This window comes from Anabas testudineus, chromosome 16 (genome assembly GCF_900324465.2).
Source record: "Anabas testudineus chromosome 16, fAnaTes1.2, whole genome shotgun sequence".
NCBI lineage: Eukaryota > Metazoa > Chordata > Actinopteri > Anabantiformes > Anabantidae > Anabas > Anabas testudineus.
This window is the reverse complement of record NC_046625.1, coordinates 11,590,141-11,609,524: the sequence shown is the minus strand read 5'-3', so window position 1 is coordinate 11,609,524 and position 19,384 is coordinate 11,590,141. Positions and strand designations below refer to the sequence as shown.

The following is a 19,384-nucleotide window of genomic DNA, read 5'->3' as shown; positions in this document are numbered from 1 at the left end:
ATATATATATATATATATATATATATATATATATATATATATATCAAAAGCCACTAGCTTCTTCAGTAAGCACCTGACAACATTTGACAATGATACTCAGAAGAAGCAAAAATGGAACAGTAACCAGCCCAAGAATGAAACTACAAAGAGGCAGCTCAAGACACAGAAAACAAGCTCTTCAAAAGAAGAATGTGGAGTACTCATTGTCACTCACAATAAAAACACTTCACTGTCATATGTCCTCATTGCTATTGAGCTGTGTGGGTGTCTGTTTTGTTCCAAGTAAAGTGTAAGATGTCTGAGGGTGAATTGATCAACACACCAGATAATTGTCTGGTGAGTGCGTCAGTCAGTACATGTCTCGAAGGCCCAGATTTCCACGATGAGCGGAAGAGCTGTGAGCCACGGTGATGCTGTAACTATACAGCAAGTCCGTCACCCACTGCTCCCTGGTTGCTCCTCGGGAGTATCTCTGAAATATACACATACAAGGTTTAGTCAGGTGACTTCATTTGAACATAAAATTGTGTCTCTGTGTGTGTGTGTTTGTGTTTGTACCGTGAGCTGTTGTATTATCTCTTGCAGCAGAGCCGTGTTGGCCAGTAGCTGGTTGTGGAGCGGCGTGTGCTGCAGCAGCATTGACAGGATCTGCCCGAGCTGTGGTAGCTCCTCCTCACTCAGATCTCCAACACGCAACAACTGCAGAACCGTCCGCAGCAGGCGAGGAACAGTGCTCAGTGCTGACACACAAGCACCCCAAATTGCTTCCCTGCATGAGTCACAAAGGTGTTTTTAAACCTAAATGTTGTGAATCTTAATCACAATGAAAAACTGATCCTGTAAAGGTCAAGATTCATATTAACAGAAGACTGTTTTCAAAAACACAAGAGCAAAGGACTGAAGTCTTTTAACACACCTTCTATGGTTGGTTTCAGCAGGTGCTTCTTGTTGCAGGGTGATGAGCAGAGCCAGCAGACTGAGGCAGCAGTGAGACAAGAAGCGCAGCACAGGATCAATGGGTTGGACAGACATGTCCAGTAATCTGGACACCGCTCTGATCAGCCCAGCCGCCATACTGTCAGGAACCACACCCAACTTAGTCTAAGAAAGCCAAGAAAACATACACAGGATGTCAGTTCAGTTTGATTAAATTCTTAATATAATATATGAATAAAAACCATGTGGCGCTACAAACAATTTCAGCTTCAATGCTTTTTTACATTATTATTTATCTCCAAATAAAAAAGTAATTCATATTAATATATTGAGTGTTTGTTTGTGATCGCTATGGATAAAAAAAAAAAACATAAATGTTAAGGCCCCAGCGAGATTTGAACTCGCGACCCCTGGTTTACAAGACCAGTGCTCTAACCACTGAGCTATGGGGCCTTTGTTGAAAACACTTGAGTTAGATCTCTACATAAAGACAACACCTTGAATAACTATGGGTGTGTTACACAGCCTCCCTAGACCAACCAGTTACAGGACAGTTCCAAGCACTGCTTATGTAAACAGTTCACATGATTTCACTGTAAATCTAAATTTCACTATCATCCAAACTTTTTTTCTTTATTGTCCTTTGCCAGGAAAGGGTATTCTCTTTGGAGATCAGTCTCAGCTGCTGCTGGACACGCCGTTATGCACCCAGAGCAGCTGAAGGCACTAAAGCACTAAACCACATACAACAATGGTGACATTTGTGCTGGTTTCTTACCAGGTATTTGCAAATGCCATTTTGCAAGATGTCAAAGCACTGAGTCTTCGAACCCAGAGTTTCCAGACAGTGGCACACTTCCTGTAAAGCAAACAAACTGTTAATAAAAAATTAAGTAAACTGTTTTCTATTCTGGTATTTGACAAGATCTCTGGACCACAAAGACGTGCATATCGGAATTACACCATTCACAGCCTCACATATTTTCTCAGTAGAGCTGAAGCCCAAATAGATAGTACAGATTCTTTGACAATTTCTGTATCTAATAAATAATAATCAACTTAAAGCACACAGAAACAAAGTTTGTTTTCTGTCACACTTCTGTTAATTTTACTGCTACTGAGTAATTGACTGACTCGAACCCTGTTGACCTCCATTTTTCAAAGCTTAAGCGTTATATCATGTAATTAGAGCGGATAGATGTTATATTTTTATTAAATAATAAACAATGTTTTAACAAGAAAAACATGGTAAGGTAGAAAAAGCAGTAATGATAAGACTGATGACAAGAGCTAATTAATGAAAAATCTTAACCTGAATTTCAAACTAACCACATTACATCTGTATATGAACAGAACGTTAGAGCACACCAAATGTCAAGTTGTTATACGTTCTGGTCTGGATAACCTGAAGCCATCCCTGCTCATCAATTCTCTACCTAAGACTCAAGACAACAGCATCTATATCCTGTTCTTGCTCAAATGCAGACAGGAGTGGTTTCAGGCCTAAGAAGTCACCACACCAGCAACTTAGAAAAGAAAGAAAGAAAAATAAGGCTCAACTTTTCCTCATTAATTTCAAATCTAAATCATATTTCTCATTAGTTTCTTTATCAAATTGAGATGTGTGTGTGCTTAAGTGTGTGAGTGAATGTGAGCCAGTGTGTGACGGGACTGTGCACCTGTTGGCATTCTCCCTGTCATTAAAAACAATCCCGTCTCATTAGTCAAACCAGAGTTGACGCAGTCCGTCCCTTAATGCCACCCCCCCTTGCCACCATGTGTCTCCTTCCTCCTCCTTCCTGCCACTTGTCTGTGATTGACTCAGACAGGGAGATGAGAGACGCAGGATCTGAGGCCTTAATTGAGGAGTTGAATTAGTGATTATAAGCCCCCCACTTTCTCACACACACTTGCCTCAGGGCATAGTTATGTTAACGGTAATTTCTGTGCAGAAATGTCACACTCCCATCATGCCGTGGGCTCTCATTAGCATTTGTGCATGTCCGCTATGCCCGATAACCACACATCTCCAACCTGTGCAACGCGATAAAGTTTCCCCTCTCAGCTGGAGTGCCATGATAAAGCTTCCACCCTCTGAGCTCTAGGAGAAAGACAGACGGAGACCCGGGGGACTGACATACCACAGCTGTGTCCAGAATACCAACTCTTGTCTTTGTCAAGAGTTGGTATTCTGAACCAACGAGTGTTTCTGAATGGCACATAGTGGGAAGAATGTATGTGAAGTTTGGGGGTAATATATAAGAGAGACTATGTAGAGAACACACCTCAACAATGTCCCAGTGGTGTGTGAACTGCTCCAGCGGGGTAGGGTAGAGGCTGAGAGGTGATAGAGGGGAGCGAGGCAGGGCACTCTCATCACCAGCCTCTTGCAGGGAGGCGAGCTTGTCGGACGAGAATCCTGTGAGGGAGGAGAACAGGAAGCTGATGTAGTCCACATCCGGCAGAGCTGCTTCCTGGTTCCCAACTGACCATCCACTCAGAGATGACCTGGACAAAATTATCATTGAGCAAGGTATACAATTAATAATGCACAGTTACAACTAACATCTTTTGGAACACATCACATTCATTATTTACTGTTTTATCATAATTCTTGCATTGGGAGTTGGGTAAGAGCATAATTTTGAGTGTATCAGTGTATTGAAATACAGTTATGAAAAAAATGTTGTCCCTGTCCTGGGGGAGGATAGATCTGTAACAGTATGAAATGTGCGTAAATAACAGTGTTTAGTAAAGCCTAGGAGTCACACGTAGACAGTCTTCCCAATACTCCATGACGATGCTGCATTCCAGTTTCCCAAAGAGCTCTTTGTGTCATAGGCACTACACACACGCACGCACACAAATATCCAGTCCAATTCGAACTCAGAACTCCCTCCACTCAGAATTTGTATAACACTGCCCCACTGACATAAGCAAAAGGTCAAACACTGACATGCACACAGCCACACACACACACACAGCCACACACACACAGCCACACACACACAGCCACACACACAGGGTGGGTAGTGGAGGGAGGGTTATTGTAACCACTAGGATGAATATCAAATATACAGGACATCAACATCAGCACCTGTCAACTGGCTGGTGAGAAACAACCTAACATGTCAATCCTCTGTGAAAGCACAACACTGCCATCTGATGGAGGCCTGCTAGAGTGCTTCAAAAAGTTTAATGTGCTTTAATACAAAAGAAGCATTAGTCTGCTGTTAGTCTGCTGTTAAACATCTCTTTCCAAATTTATGTGTACAATAAAGTGAATTCATGTGCTTTCTGCAGGTCTATGGGAGTTATCAAGCTCACCTAAAGTGTATGATACGAATTAGAGAAGCAGATAGGCCAGCAGAGATCCGTCCAGCAGTGCAGCAGCTGCTCAGGTTGGCCAGAAGAGACTGTGGCATCTTGGGTAGGAAGTAGAGAAGCTGCACCATTCGTTGTTGGGACTCTGGCGGTAACAGCACCACAGCTCCTTCCTGTGGATCTGCATACACAAACACAGATGCACTCATTACCGTTTTTTACAAATACACAGTAATGCACTGCACCTTCTAAGGATATAATGTAAGGCACTTTCAAGAAGGACAGAGTGATACCAGTAAACCAGACAGAAGTTTGGACTAATAAAACAAAACAACACACACAAAAAAGAAAAAAAAAAAAAAAACACCAGCAGACACGGCTACACACTACATTGAAGGCTCAGATAACGTGTGTGTGTGTGTGTGTGTGTGTCTGTGGTATTCTGTCAGTCTCTGACGCACATGCTGATGTCAGAAGCCCTCAGACAAAAGGAGTCTTGTGATGGTGAAATGCTGGCTCTGCCGCAGTTTCTATTAGAGCTCCCACAATCCTCTGTCTAACTATCTGACCATCCTCTGAGCTCTGTCTTATTACTTCTTTCTATCTCTGGTTGCAGTTTAGCAGAGTCGCCTGGTCTGGATAACATGGACCTATACTGACTCCTATAGGAAATTACACAGTAACTTGTGTCTAAAAGGTTTTTCCTTTGCAATCAGGCCTTACTGTGTCTGCATTTTGAATCAAATTGTGTATATACGAATGAAAATTGGTATGTGTTTTTTAGCTTCTCTAATACATTTACTTTTATTTCATTCAATAAATAGAATAGAAAACACTTATAGTGCTTTCCTTGTAACAAATAAAACAAACACTTATTGCTGCTGGAACTAAGCAGTAATCATGTTTAATGAGAAAGATAAAGGCAAAGTAAACTCAATCAAATAGCAGAAAATCTTTGCTGTACTACTATCAGTAGGTTGGTATTTGTATCCCTAGCACATCAGGTATTTACTAGCTGATGGAAAGTACCTGATGCGCTACTGCAGACCAGAAGGCAACAAGTTTTGAATCCCTACAATAGATGTGTTGTGTCCTATGTGAGTTAGTTAAATGTTGTGATTCAAGTATAGTTTTGCTAAACAGTATATCTGAGGATAATACTTATAAGTGATTTAACATAAAATATGTTTTTGTGACAAGCTGCATGACTGTGTGATAGCTGTCTCTTTGTTTCTCTCATTTACTGTGTGTACCATAGAGTCTGCAGGCATGTGTCTGCAAACTGTTGAGCAGGTCCTTGTTTCCTCGAGAAGCAGCTGCCTGGATGGACAAGATAAGTCGAGCAGAGAGAGCAGGGTTACGATGGCCTAGCTGGGACAGCTGGACGGGAAGAGATGCCAGCCATCGACACAGCACCTTGCTCCTTCAAGACAAAGAGGAATAATGCACAGAAATGCATGTGAACCAAATACTGTTTAAGTAGATATTATTATATTATTTATAATAATAAAAATAATTTATCCAGACATAAAGACACAGCTCAAGGTTTTGTCTGGTTGACAGTAGGTAAACATTGAACTAGCAGGGTGTCTATGGCAGGACACCACACAGAAAGCTGCTGCTTAATAAAAAGAGCATTGCTGCACACCTGAAGTTTACAAAAGAGCACACTGACACTGTAGCTTGCAGTGATTAAGGGGAACATGAATTCCCAAGTGTATCAAAAAATCTCCAGGATAATGTGAGAATGTCTGTACAAAATTATTTCAGGAACATTATATTTATTATTCTTGACTTAGGTGAAGTTTAGATAATGTTTTATGACAAATTAATGCAGAAAACAAAAAATCCAAAAAGTTCACATCCTTCTTCCTTGCCACTGTATCTATTTATAGTCGTTTAGCTGTGCAGTGCAGATCTTTAGTTTAAAGACCTCACATGAAAAACAATGACTGAGATTACCTGGCTATATGTGTATGTCCTTGTTCCTGCAGGTAGAGCTTGCTGTAGAAAGACAGCAGCAGAGATCGTGTCTGTAGAGTCAGGTGCTTCTGCTTGTAGTAGATATACACTGCAGCCAACAGGTCCTCTGTCACTGCTGAATAAATATAAGCACACATAAATATTAACATTAGACATGACTTGATTTAAACACACCTAGAATCTTGACATATGGCACTGAAATAATAGTCTAGCTGAGCACTGTGACCCACTTTGCCTCATTAACAACAAAAAAACTCTTTCAATCTTATTAAATTTGTGAATCTGTATTTATTAAATTATACACACTTTCACAAACACATGCTTACTTTTGCTCCTCTGTGTGAACACCATCTTCCACACAGTATCCAGCAGCATGTGCAGCTGCCTGTAGCTCAGTTTCATTCCACTGGCCAGGGTGTCTCGGACAAATGTCCTCAGTGGTGTCAGCCAGTCCCCATCCATCTCTTGGCTGAGTCCCTGTCTCTGACTCAGAGACACCATGACCTGGCAAAGTGTGATGTTTAAGGCCAGAGGCTCCACAGTCAGACCTGGAACAGCTGCAGTCTGTTTACTCCTGAAGATAAAAAGTAAGATGGGGATAGTTACAGTAAGTCAGATTTATTTATATAGTAGGCCAAGATCACAATTCAAAGGTATTTTATGTATTTAAATAAATAAGCATGTTTTGTTCAGATTATTTATCACATTTATCACAATTTAGTTCAATCTTTACAAAGTTTACTTCACATATTAACAGTGATAATCTTTACCTTTTGAGATCAACCTTCTTTTTATGTTTGGGTGTGTCTTGAGTATCATAGGGAAAGTTCTTCATGAAGTGCTGCTTAAAATCTCCAAGGTATTCTTTACGAAGCCATGCGTCCTACTCAAAAAAAAGCATGCAGTCATTTTTAGCAAACAAGTATTTTAACAAAAACTGACATATTCCATTCCTCATCTCACCAATGCATCCTGGTGTTCCTGTTGCGGAGCCAGTTTTCTCAGCAACTGCAGAATAGACAACACCTGGAACATTACTGACATGGCATCTGGGGTGAGCAGGTGAGCACCCTCTGTGTTGTTCCAGGGACTGTCACTAGCGCTGGCCTCAACCCACACTTCCAGGAGAAGTGGCACCAGAGTAGCTGCAAAGCTTTGAACAGCCTCAGCTGAGTCTAGACCCTCACTCACTGCAGATCCAGGTTTCATCTCAGGTCTTTTCAGAAAGATATTATAAGAAAATATAAGTTAAACTTGAACTATAAATGTTTAAATTCAGCTTCAGGTTAGTTATTTGTTATATCACAATTCAGCTACATTTTTTTCTTTAATGGTGCTTAATGCTTGAGTCTGTAGTATCATACCTGAGTCTAAAGGTGGAATGTGGAGTAGGTTTGGCCCCAGAATGCTCATACACGTTAACTCCAACCTTACTGTAGGTGAGTTCTTCCCAGTTGAGATACAGAGGTGTAACCCGGCCCTCCCCTCTGGAATCAAACACTCCTTCAGCTGGGATAGAAATGTCCCCTGCTTCTGATGGTCTTTCTTCAACTACTGCCTGCAGAAAGCGCCCAAGTCTAATACACAAGTGGAATAAAACACAAAATTATAACCCAGAATTATTATTACATTTTTTAAATCCATAATCTGTATGTGTGCATTTGGCGTCCATACCTGAGAAGCACAGAGAGCCGCCACTGTTGGCTGGTCACAGTTCTGTTAGGACAGACCGACAGAGCCCAGGTCCTTCCTTTGCCATCATGAGCCTGTTTGGCTCCTCCACTGCTTTGTCTGTGAGAGATCAGTTCTAGAAAATTCGTAAGCAGTACAGCAGGCCGTGATGCTAGTAGAGCAGGGTAGTGTTCCAGCAAAACATCAAGAATATTCATAGCATCCTTGTGGATGCCTGTTTCAATGTGGGTCATGGCACAAGACAGGTGGGCACTGAGGACAGGGAAAAATGGGGCCACTCGTTCTGCAGGCACAGACTGTGCAATGAATCTGGAAGCAGTTTAAGACAGTATGGTATTAGAAATAAATTAATAAAAAAAAACTCTTAAACTTATTATTTTACTGTTTTATTGATACACCACTGTTTCTCTAACCTGAGCACACGTGTAGCTGCCACACGAACGTTGCCGTCCTTGTCCGTGAAAACAGCTGCCACTTCAGAAAGCAATCGAGAGAGATGTTGCTCTAACAGTGATGGATTAAGAGACAGCAACTCTCTCAAACCCAACAAGGCACTATGTTTCACATTGGCATTGTAGTGGTGGAGCTGAGACAAGAGATCCTGGTGACGAAAACGAATAAAAGGACACAAACTGTGAGGTTAAAGAAAAAAAACACAACTTGGTGAATGCAGACTAGTATACTTAATGACAGGTGAAACAGAGGGAGAAGAGCTTACGTTGATACCAAGCTGTCTGTGAGTAGTGGGTCCACTTGTGTCTCTCTTCAGCTGCTCAGGTAGATGGATCCCCTTTGTGCGAAAGTTGGTGTTGGTGGCATTATCAGCTTTGGGCTTCTTCTTTCCCACCTTTAACTTAACCTTCTGGAAGTCATCCTGCCTCTTCTTCTTCTTGGCCTTCATATCTGCAGTCTATGCTGCTGTCTGTGTCACCAGACCTGCAGGTGAGATAATGAGAAACAATTACACGTACTGACGACTGAGAAATGCGGCTGTATGAAACACTGAAAGCTAATATAATGAATTGTCTGTTCTGAACAAACAGATTAAAGAAGCATTTGCATCATGGAACTACATCAAAGCAACTGCACCCACTTTAACGTTAGCTAAATTAGCTAGCTTGTAGCTAACTGAAGCATGTTTTAGCATCACACATGACATTTTACTGTACTTACCGCTGTTAAAAGATTTAGCTGCTAGTGCCGGAGATTTGCACAGCAGCAGATGGTCTCTAAATGTTCAGAATGTAAATAATAGCCGGCCTGCTAACAATCGTGAAAATATATATTCATTCTCGTGTTGCTGCACTGGGTCCTGTTACTGTGTATATGAGTGCAAAGCCACTAATGTGCAGACGGCGGCGGGGTTTACAATATAAAACTTACCCTATATGAGATTTTTAAGATACTCAAACAATATTTGACCTACCTACGTGCAATTAAAATGAATGGAATACAAAAGTTGTCTCAAAAGATCTTAGAAAATATTAACGTTTTCAAGACCTTCTTCAGCGTTTCTCCACGACGGTAAATCCTGGTGTTTAAAACAAACGCACCGCATAGTTGTCCGCGCTAGTGCCTCAAAATATTTATTTAATCTTTTTTATTGTACATCAATATACGGTTTATTCTATTTAATTATACTTAGGCTTCGTAGTGGTAGGTGTTTGCTGTTTTGTTAGAAAGTGAAGACATTAAACAGTATTACATTTATGAATTTTATTTAAAACTGGCGAATTATCTGTTAGTCCATAGCGACTTGTTCTGATAGTATAGATTGTAGCCGTATCTGTGCTCCAGCTGTTAGCATTGTATTTGTTTAGTGTGAATAAATACTATATGAACCACTAATTTGGACAATCAGAACACACAACAATTAGCAGCTCCATCCCAGCTATAAAACAAGACTATTTTCCACACTTGTAGAAATTGTAGTGTACTGACTTTCAGTTGGGTTATTGCAGTAATCCCCACTCATTAAACAAAAAAATAGATTAACTGGACATTGACTAGGCCTAAAGAGATAATTAAATATTAAGGATATTAAAGAAGAGTCATGGTGTTACACACACCGGTCACTTGATGGCGACACACTCCTTTTATTTAATTTACAGATCGCCATTAAAATCAAGGAAGAAGAAGAAGTATCACATTATTAGCTCGTCGAAGAAGATCATTTCGCCGACCTTGTGTTGTGAGAAATCTGCAGTTTGGGGTAAAATATCTCGCTTACCTTAGGTAATGTTATTTATTTATTTAAATAGTCGGCATATACTTTATATTTCGCGTTTGGTGTTGCTTAGATAGTTTTCACAGCTAGTGTGATGTTGGTATACCCGGCCTAACCGGGACTCAGCTGGGACTGGTGAAACGAAACCAACGAAAATCTGTAGTTGTATCCACAGAGTGTAGCTTAATGTCTACTGTTGTGTTTCTGTCTTTAAGGGCAAACAGTCTCATTTGTCCTACAACTGAGGACTGTGAACATGGAGCCTCAGACTCCAGTGAACCAGCCTCCACCAAAAAACGGGCCGCAGCAGAACCAAAAGAGAAATGCTAAGGTAAGTAGTACCACATTATACAAGAACACAACAATATGTAAGAGCACACCCTTTAAACCAAGGAGACTCAAGAAGCTCCTTCTTATGAATCACATGGGAAACTGGTTGTTGTGATGCCTGATGGACAGCCAGGCGGCAACAGTCCTTGGCCGGTGGACTTGTGTGCCAGCCTCTGTGCTCTCAGGCCTGGATGTATTTACACTTTTGTTCTCACTTGCCTGCCTGTCATCTGTGGCATGTTACACCTGTCGCGGTATAAAGGGATTTCTTAATCTTTGGGTTCACAAAGAAAGCATGTCTTTGTTGTTCTGAAACTGTTAACACTTGTCTTTATGACGTTGGGCTTTGTATGATATTTGAACTTGGTTCTCTGAACCAATATCTGTGGCAGGTTGCTCAGCTTTTACATCTGAGTGCTGCTATTCCTAAAACCAGGAACACCTCATATTTAGCAGGTTTCCTTGCTGGCATTGTTACTTGATATGTAAATCAGCTGCACAATGTAGTATCCCAGCAATGATTACTACAGCAATGATTAAATTGAAAGAAATCCTACTGTAAACAAATTAGCAGTAGGATTTGTTTTACTTTCACTTCTCTCATTCTGAAAAGGGGGGATTTGCTGTTTTTTCACCTGATAAATGGCGATTCAGGGCTCCCAAACACACAGCACTAAGAACACAAAACCCATTGGTAGAAGAGCACAGACTAGCTTTCATTCAACTGAGGTCTTGACCTCAGTGTTCTTTAATGTTACTGCTGCAGACATGTTTCTGTGACGAACCTTGTGTTTTAGCTGTTAGTTAGTTGTGTATCAGCTCTCTCTTTCTTCACTATGAAACAAATGCTGCTGTTCATTTAATTCATTCTCATTAATTGAGAATTTAGACTCACTAGAAATCGTGGCAATAGCTGCTTGATGCAGGCACGATAGATAATAAGGAAATGAATGGCTCTACAGAGTGGCGGACATGGACGAAGGGTTCAGTCCTCTGCTAGGTGTCATCCTGTCACTAATGCCTGTATGTGTCTCTCTCCTTCATGTGGGTTTATCCCCTTCCTTTGACAGAGAAAGCAGCCGCAGTATTCTGCTGACATAGGTAAGTCCTGTACACACGGTGCCACTGCCAGTGCTGAGAGTTGAAGCTTGAGATCTTGATTCCCTTGCTTCGTGTCACAGGTGGTGGCATGTTCACCACTCTGTAAGACCTGCACTCTCAGAGATGGGGGCTATTGTGGGGTCATCCATGGTTTCGGTCTTTGGAGAAATATCCTTTCAAACATTTTCTAGTATCTTGACATAAGCTTTCTATATTGAAAATCCAACAATATACTGAACGATTTTATAAATGTCAACCAATTCTCCTAAGATATGCTTATGTTGAAGACCGGCACCATGAGCTCCATTAAACCCTAGTGGCACCTACACTTGATCTTAAAAAAACACAACCATCCATGATGGTTGCTGATGAAGTTTTAATGCACTTCTTGTGCTCTGATGGTTGTATAAACACTTGTTGTCAGTTGCCTGTGCTACACTGGCTTGAGTGATAATGTGCCATAATCCATTACTTTGTAATCTAAGTAAACCATACCTACTTACCACAGTGTTTTAAATTATGCATTTGCAGTTGGACTGCACCCTTAGTGCAACACAGAAGTGATACTTCTGTTGTAGAGCACAGTGAGAAGCAATGATGTATCACATGAGCTGCGGTCTGCATCCCATTTCGGGCCTAAATGTGGGTTAGTCGAGAACTTTTGTTCTCGTTCTTCCCCCAGACTTGAAAAGCACACATGAGGAGTTTGGGTTTGTAACAGTGGCTCAGTAAATATAGACAGAATAAAATTAATCTGCAGTGAGACACTGCAAGTAATGTACGAACTCTTCCTTAATTTCAGTGTCTTCTTTACTACAATTATTATGATTACAGGTTTCTCCCCATACATTTACTGTATGTCAGAATGGCTTGATCAACTAATTCAGACACAAATGTTGTTCTGGTACTTGTTCACCAGTTGTGTAAAAATAATATGGTTTGCTTTGTGCTGAACAATGTTGTCTTTTCCAGTGTTTTCAAAGGGGACGTCTATCCAGACCGTGCCCTCTCTTAGCAAGCAGTTAAAGGGGGTCACAGAATGTGTCATCGGTAAGCAGATGAGCCATTTTCCTCACAGACGTACATTACATTATTTCCTTGCTTTCCTATATTTGAATACATAACTAATGACCATCACATGTCTACAGGTCTTCAGTATGTTTGGGAGTACCGCAGCCCCAGTAAATCTGTCCCGCCACACTATCAGTGCAAACTCTGTGCTGTTTCTCGTTTGCAGCATGATATGCTCGCGCATGTCAAAGGCTGGAAACACAGCTTTAGATACTTGGTGAGTATCTTATCTGACTTGGTTTCCAAGACATGATGCTGCAGAATTATTGGAAATATTAGCATTTACTCATATACTCCTCTTACACAGAAAAAGGTCCACCCTGACAAAGTCACCTGTGAAGAGGAGGAGGCCATTAAAGACCCTTCTGTAAGGAAGATGATTAAAGATGTTGCTGCTGAGGTGGAGAAGACAGAAGGGAGGGGACAACTCAAGGTGAGGGTCAGACCCTTCTAGATAAAGAGATATTGTGATATGGGCTAAATGTTCTTGACTATAATTATTAGTGGGGATTTAGCACCAAAAAAAGAACAAAACAAAACTAAAGTATTAAAAGGGGTCAGGACATCACAATTCTCAAGTTACGACAGCATTTACATCAATTTTTATGTTTGAGCAGCCGGTTTGTTTCTTTTGTCACTGTTATTTTGGATTTGACATATGTTTGAACATGTTGTGGCCTTTAGGTGATTCTGAAGGAGCCCTGTGATGTACCTGCCTTCAAAGGACTCCGTAAGTTTCACCTCTGTGAATTACTTCAGTAACATGTTTCCTGTTGGCTGCTTTCCAAGTTGTATTTGTGTCTGTTTTCTCTCTCACAGGTTCTGCTGCTCCTAAAGTCATGCCTCTACCTGCTCCAGGGATGGGACCTAAGGGACCACCCTTTAGTGAGTTATCTTTGTTTTTAAAGCATGTGAAGTATTGAAAAACTATGTGTGAATTTAAATGTAATACTAATATCTTGCTCTCAGTTCCCAGGTTCTCTGAGCCAAGGTTTCCTCCTCAGGGTGGCCCACTGTCTGACTTTCCAGCTGGAGAGTACGGGGAGCCCGGTTTTGGAAGCTACTCAACAAGGCCAGATTTCCCTGACGCTGGTATGGATCGAAGACCTTTTCCAGATGATATGTGTCATCACCCATCTAGAGGGGGAGACTGTTTTGGACCAGGTGGTGGAAGAGATAGCTATGGTAGAAGTGGACTGCTGGAGGAGAGCCCAGGCAGAATGTATCCCAATGAGTACAGAAGCGGCCAAATGGGGAGTAGCTTAATGGACAGAACAATGGACAAGCCGCTGGACAGGCCAGGCTTGATGGGAGCAGCACCAGACAGTAGCAACCTTTCTAATACACTGCTCGCTTACCTGGTATGTCACATTTCTCACAGCGGGTTCCTCCCCAAACTCACCAAGGGGTCAATTTTATGCTTTTAAAACACTCATATCGATTTTTAATATATGCTTGTAGGATACTTTCCGGATTGAGAATGAGAATGACGCACAGCTGGTGCTGAAGGTGACGCAGAAACTAACAGATGTGCTGATGGAGTACAGACTGAGGAGTGTATCAGCGGTAAAAAAAAAACAAAAAAACAATATTTATCTTAAATTTTGAATTTAAAACAGAATTCTCCAAGATTAATCACCAAATCTGACCTGGTTTACTATGTTATTTGATATTCATTGGTTCCAGCCTGACCATTTCTGTAAGAGCTTGTGATAGATTTGGTTTTTTGATTCTTATTTTCTTCTAACTTTTGTCTTCCATTTCCTCCTCAGGGCTCTAGTCTGAACAGCTTGTCCATGAGTTCCACAGGCTTCTCCGCTACCCCCTCAAGACTGCCAAGTAGTAGTGACAGATACTCAAGTAATCTGTCAGGTATGTAAGGCAAAAAAACCTTTTCCACGTACACATTTTCCTGTTGCTTCCATTTCATATATAACTTTGAAGTCTAAATGTGAGTAAAGCATATTTCTTCTTTCATATTCCCTTGTCTTTCTCCAGGTCCATCCCGGTACTCCGATGGCCCACCCAGGTTTTACAAATGACAAAAGATAGAAGACCTCAATCATCTCAACTCTCTGTTCTGTGTGTGCATTAGTCATTGTGTATGAGAGTTAAACACCCTTTTTTTGTTTCTTTGTTTGTTTGTTTGTTTTTTTAATGCTTTTAGACATTTTTTTTTTCAGTTGCCTCCTAGTAGTTCCTTTGTAATATGTTTTGACTTTAGAATAAGATTTATACATTGACAGTTTTACATGTCTTGTGTGCATCCCGGTGTCTGACCATTGTTCATTTCTCAAGGTCCAGTTCTAATAAAAGTAACTCATGCTTGAAATCATCATTCCAAAAGTGACTGATTCTTTTTTTCCTATGCTGTAGACAACAATGGGAGAAGCTTTGAGGTTCAGAATGTAGCTCAAGAAATATTCAAGACCTTTAACATGCCTCAGCTGATACTTAAGATGAAATATGAAATAAGTCTGAGTATGTCACTCTGTGTACTATAGCTGAAGTTGATTCTCTCATTTCTGTGGAGCCTGTTCCAACAATGCAGATAAACCACATTCACAATTTACCTCTTCTTAGTGGTTAACAGAGACATGAGAACTGTTTCAACATTTATTCTAAAATGCATAGACAGTTCAGAGGAAGAGGATGTTAGACTGTGATTACTGAACATAATGAAACATTTAAGTCAGGAGGTTCAATCAAAGTGAAAATGAGGAAACAAAACTGACGGGTAAAATAAAGATTTCAGAAGTAGTCTTTGACCATGGTGTCAGCATTAATGATAAGTCTATCCATTTCTTGCCAAGATGTCCTTCATCTGTTTTACATTTATGTGGGTAAGAAGCACTTGTGTTCCCAGGAAGTCCTGACCATGCAGCCTTTGAGCCAGTGCAGCAAGCTTATGTGATTTAAACTGAACCACAGCTTCACCAATACCTTTGCCATCACTGTCATACAGTAAACTGATATTGTCCTCTATCAGTTTGTATTTGCAGAAGAAGTATTTTATGTGGCTTTTCTGCACATCTGCAGGCAGGTTCCGAACAAAAAGGCACGTCTGTGCCGTTACATCCGGCTTTGTGCTTTGTGGTGTTTCTGATGTCACAACTTTATGCAGTTTTCCTGTGTGACATGACTTCTTCTTCTTCGTGTCCATTCCCTGACGATTCATAATGTTCCTGGGATGGGTTTTGGCCATCATGTCCCTCATCTTCTCCTTAGTAATTGGTAATACCTGAATGGTGGCAGATCCCACATGGCAGCCAGTGAGATTCATTGCATAGTCATAATCCTCAGTGCTGTTAAAAATCAAAAAAGCTGTGTCTGTTCTGTTGCCTTCCTTGTCAAGCAGATGGAGGACATTTTTGTGTGCTATTTCAGGACATCCAAACAATTCTTTTATTTCTGTCTTTGTCATCTCTTTGGACAGATTCCTGACCATCACTATATGTTCAGTAGCTGGTGATAATGCAGCTGAGCCACAGTCAGATCTGGGCTTTTTTGGTGCTTTAGATAGCAACTGATTAAAAACACGCCTCTTGAGCTGCAGTGCAGAAGTGTGCTTTTGTCTATTGTTTGCAGTTTTCTTACAAAAATTATCACTGGCTTCCACTCTCTCCTTATCAGCATCTTCACATTCTTGCAGCGCACTTGTCCACATTTTCTCAGTCGCTGCACGTACCTCAACACAAATGGAGCCCAGTGACTGTTGGTTGAAGTGAAGAGCATCGCATGCATCCTGCATGCTTGCAAACTTTACAAGGCAGCCATGGGCACATCCCAACTTCACATTCACTATGGCTTCCCTTACTGACAAACCTTTGAAAAAACGGCAGATGTCCTCTTTTGTAGCTGAGGCTGGCAGACCAAAGAGTCTGACATAGCCTGGCTTTGAGATCAGAGTTAGCCCTGGTGTCTTAAGCTCATCAGACACAAGTGTGCCATCAGCCTCTGGGAGATCAACTCCTGGCAGGGCCTCACTGTTTTGTCTTTGAGTTGACTGGAGCCCATGAAGCACTGTGCAAACCCCAAGAAGAAAGGCAGTATTGGAATCAAGTGACTGTACAGGTGAAGTTTGGAGATTTGCGGCAGTAGCATAGAGAGGCTGTGGCAGAGTTTCAGTGCAGGGATCAAGTGGCCATGAAGTAGAGGGTAGTAAATTTACAGCATTGTGATCAAGAGGACATGCATTCAAAGATGGAGTACTCTCAACTAGAGATGGCTGCTGTCTCCTATCAGTAAGCTGGTCGGGGGAGGGTTTTTTCTCCTTCTTTTTCTTCAACAGTGACTTTAATCTGTGCTCCAGCTCCTCCATGCTGCTTATGTGTAGAGTCACTTTTGATCCTTTGAGGAAACTTCCAGTGTGCCGCATGGCAAGCTGAGCATCTCTTTCAGTGGTAAATGCGATAAAAGCCTCTTGGAGACTTCCTCCCAATATGTACACTCCACCTTCAGGTATGTGAAGACTTCTGAAGAACTTCCTGATATCTTCAGCATTGGCCTTCACATCGAGGCCTTGCAATCGCAGAATTATGGTCATTTTGTTACACCAGGCCAGGTGGTGTCTGAAAATAAAGGGAACTATGGTGGAAAAAAAGATGCAAAAACAGCACTTTGTCTTTTAGTATCCCACACGATATTCGGCTAGCAAAAAAAAAAACAACACGTGCGTCACAGAGGAACACTGAAAGGAAAAAGAGAAAACGAGGTAAAATGTAGAAAAACAACTTTTCTGTCAGCACAAAAGAAGTACAATTACTCACCACAGCATTGCACAATATATACCTGTAAGCAGGCGGTGTTGTTGCTGTTGTCTTGCCCCACGTGTGTGGTGTTTCCATACCGTCTCCAAAATGTTGTACCCCCCCCCTCTCTCTCCAATGTGCACCTTTTCCCTCCCTTTCTGTTCATTGGCTGTTAAAGTGGTTAAGGTACACTACTGCCATCTGCTGGCCTGGAGGGTGACCTGCAGCAAAGACACGATCCTCTATGACCCGTTTTATTTTCTGATATAACTTTAAATTTAGCAACATTTAATATTTGCACTAAGCTAATACTCTTCATACAGAATCTAATCTAATGTATTCTATATGTAATAGCATAGCTTTGTTTTTATTTATTTATTTTTCTAAACTGCCTTTAGATACTGTGCTATTTGGTTATAAAAAAAAAATCACACTTATCGAAGCTTATTTTTTCCCATCCACAAAATGTGTTTTTCAGTCTAATTGTAACATTGCCTTACTGAAAATAAAAAGACGAAATTCTCCAATCAGAAAAAATACAAATTTAATTAATTTGAAACACTCCATAAAAAGTCAACAATCTAGCAAAGCTTAAGAGGTAAAAGATTATCACAATGTTCAGCCAGAAAATTACTGTGGTCAAACAATTCAAAACATTTGGCAACTGACCATTAACACATTTTTGGACAGCCCTTACCTTGCCCTATAGGTCTCTGCTCTCTTCGTCTCGTCTCGTCTAAATATTTAAAATTAAGTTGATCTCAGTAGAGGATATGTTTTTCTTTCCCTTGCGGACTATGCAAACATATGTCAGGAAGTGAATAAGAAGCAGCTGCAGGTTCACATTTCCTGCTAAAAGTCCCCTCTGACTCATGCATTCTGTGGAAAATTACATCAGAATTTTTAGATATTAGAAGTCAAGAAGTGATTTAATTACAACATTTGATTTTTCTACAGTCAACCCAGGTCCAAAAAGATTATTCACTCACATCAACAGAGATTTAATATTCTCTAACACTATCCAACATTTTAAGTGTGAGGAAATGGTTTTGCCACCTAAATAAATTAATAAATAAATCTGTGTAGTACACTATTTATTCATCTTTTTATTCTCACAACTGTAGTCATCTTGCAACATAGTCTGCTTCAGGATGTTCATCCATGACATTGTGAATCTTTTTGATACTGAGTATACATGGGATTGGATCAGAATATCAGAGGATAATCTAATTACTTTTTAAAAAATATATTTTTATTAGCCCACCTTTATTTCCCTTTAAAAAAAACTAGACTAAAGACTGACTAACTTTTAAACTTTAAGCTTTTAACATTATTGGTATTGAGATATTAGACATTTATCTGTTTTCACTGTAGCAATTGTCTTGACTGTTGGAAAAATGCTGCTACATCATGAAACCCAAGGAGTTTCATATGAAATGCTTTGATTGCAGCTATGACAAAATGTAGGACACTTTTCGTAACAGTCTTAACACTGAGTGTTGTCTTACCTTATAATCACATGTGAAAGTTGTAATTTCTCTCTTTTTCTGTAAATGTTGGAGATTGAAATGGACTGATCCAAATTAAATGTTTACTTGTATGTATGTACTTTGTGTTTAATGCTACATGATTTCATATGGGAGGTTAATGGGACTGAATGTTATTTCCAGACGGGTAAATTTGACAGGCTCTTATTACGGATATCCACTTGGGGCAACTGTTGGTAATATTATAATATTATAATGTTGGTCAAAATTCAAGCACCTACCTATATGATCTCACATTAGGGAACCAATCTTTAGATGTTCATACTCTATCCCAAAATGGCAAAGGGCAAATATTAACCGTATATACCCTTTATATTGCTTGTAATCAAGATGAACTAAACATCTGATGAGCTTTTAACATACAATTGTTGAATTGATTGTGTTGAATTAAAAACCCAAAATGCAGCAGGTCCACCAGACCC

The 19,384-nt window shown here is 40.5% G+C and overlaps 3 protein-coding genes and 1 non-coding gene across 6 annotated transcripts; 1 reads left to right on the top strand and 3 right to left on the bottom strand.

Moving 5' to 3' along the window:
- Positions 1 to 43: 43 nt before the first annotated feature.
- Positions 44 to 9,307, bottom strand: tex10 (testis expressed 10). The gene is made up of 16 exons (XM_026373024.1): positions 9,109 to 9,307; positions 8,654 to 8,871; positions 8,349 to 8,536; positions 7,918 to 8,244; positions 7,608 to 7,820; positions 7,207 to 7,459; positions 7,014 to 7,126; positions 6,570 to 6,817; positions 6,223 to 6,358; positions 5,514 to 5,683; positions 4,264 to 4,441; positions 3,222 to 3,444; positions 1,715 to 1,795; positions 917 to 1,101; positions 559 to 769; positions 44 to 472 (listed from the first exon to the last, which is right to left on the bottom strand). Exons 2-16 carry the CDS (start codon positions 8,834 to 8,836, stop codon positions 350 to 352), a joined length of 2,832 nt encoding a protein of 943 aa, XP_026228809.1. The 5' UTR covers positions 8,837 to 8,871; positions 9,109 to 9,307; the 3' UTR covers positions 44 to 349.
- Positions 1,317 to 1,389, bottom strand: trnat-ugu. The gene has a single exon. It is a non-coding gene; the product is annotated as a tRNA-Thr (tRNA).
- Positions 9,308 to 10,069: 762 nt separating the features above from the next.
- On the top strand, positions 10,070 to 14,976 carry si:ch211-197h24.6. Its single transcript, XM_026372530.1, has 12 exons — positions 10,070 to 10,147; positions 10,378 to 10,493; positions 11,563 to 11,593; positions 12,566 to 12,643; positions 12,742 to 12,881; positions 12,972 to 13,097; positions 13,349 to 13,394; positions 13,484 to 13,549; positions 13,634 to 14,025; positions 14,126 to 14,230; positions 14,437 to 14,536; positions 14,663 to 14,976. The coding sequence occupies exons 2-12, from the start codon at positions 10,419 to 10,421 to the stop codon at positions 14,704 to 14,706; spliced, it is 1,203 nt and encodes a 400-aa protein (XP_026228315.1). The 5' UTR covers positions 10,070 to 10,147; positions 10,378 to 10,418; the 3' UTR covers positions 14,707 to 14,976.
- On the bottom strand, positions 14,802 to 18,237 carry rbm12ba (RNA binding motif protein 12Ba). Of its 3 annotated transcripts, XM_026372528.1 has the most exons (4): positions 18,113 to 18,217; positions 17,850 to 17,914; positions 17,456 to 17,636; positions 14,802 to 17,354 (listed from the first exon to the last, which is right to left on the bottom strand). In XM_026372528.1, the coding sequence occupies exon 4, from the start codon at positions 17,208 to 17,210 to the stop codon at positions 15,459 to 15,461; it is 1,752 nt and encodes a 583-aa protein (XP_026228313.1). In that variant the 5' UTR covers positions 17,211 to 17,354; positions 17,456 to 17,636; positions 17,850 to 17,914; positions 18,113 to 18,217; the 3' UTR covers positions 14,802 to 15,458. The 3 variants fall into 3 exon arrangements, with proteins under 3 accessions (XP_026228313.1, XP_026228311.1, XP_026228314.1); XM_026372526.1 differs by lacking the exon at positions 17,850 to 17,914 and having other exon boundaries at positions 18,113 to 18,237; XM_026372529.1 differs by lacking the exons at positions 17,456 to 17,636; positions 17,850 to 17,914.
- Positions 18,238 to 19,384: the final 1,147 nt, after the last annotated feature.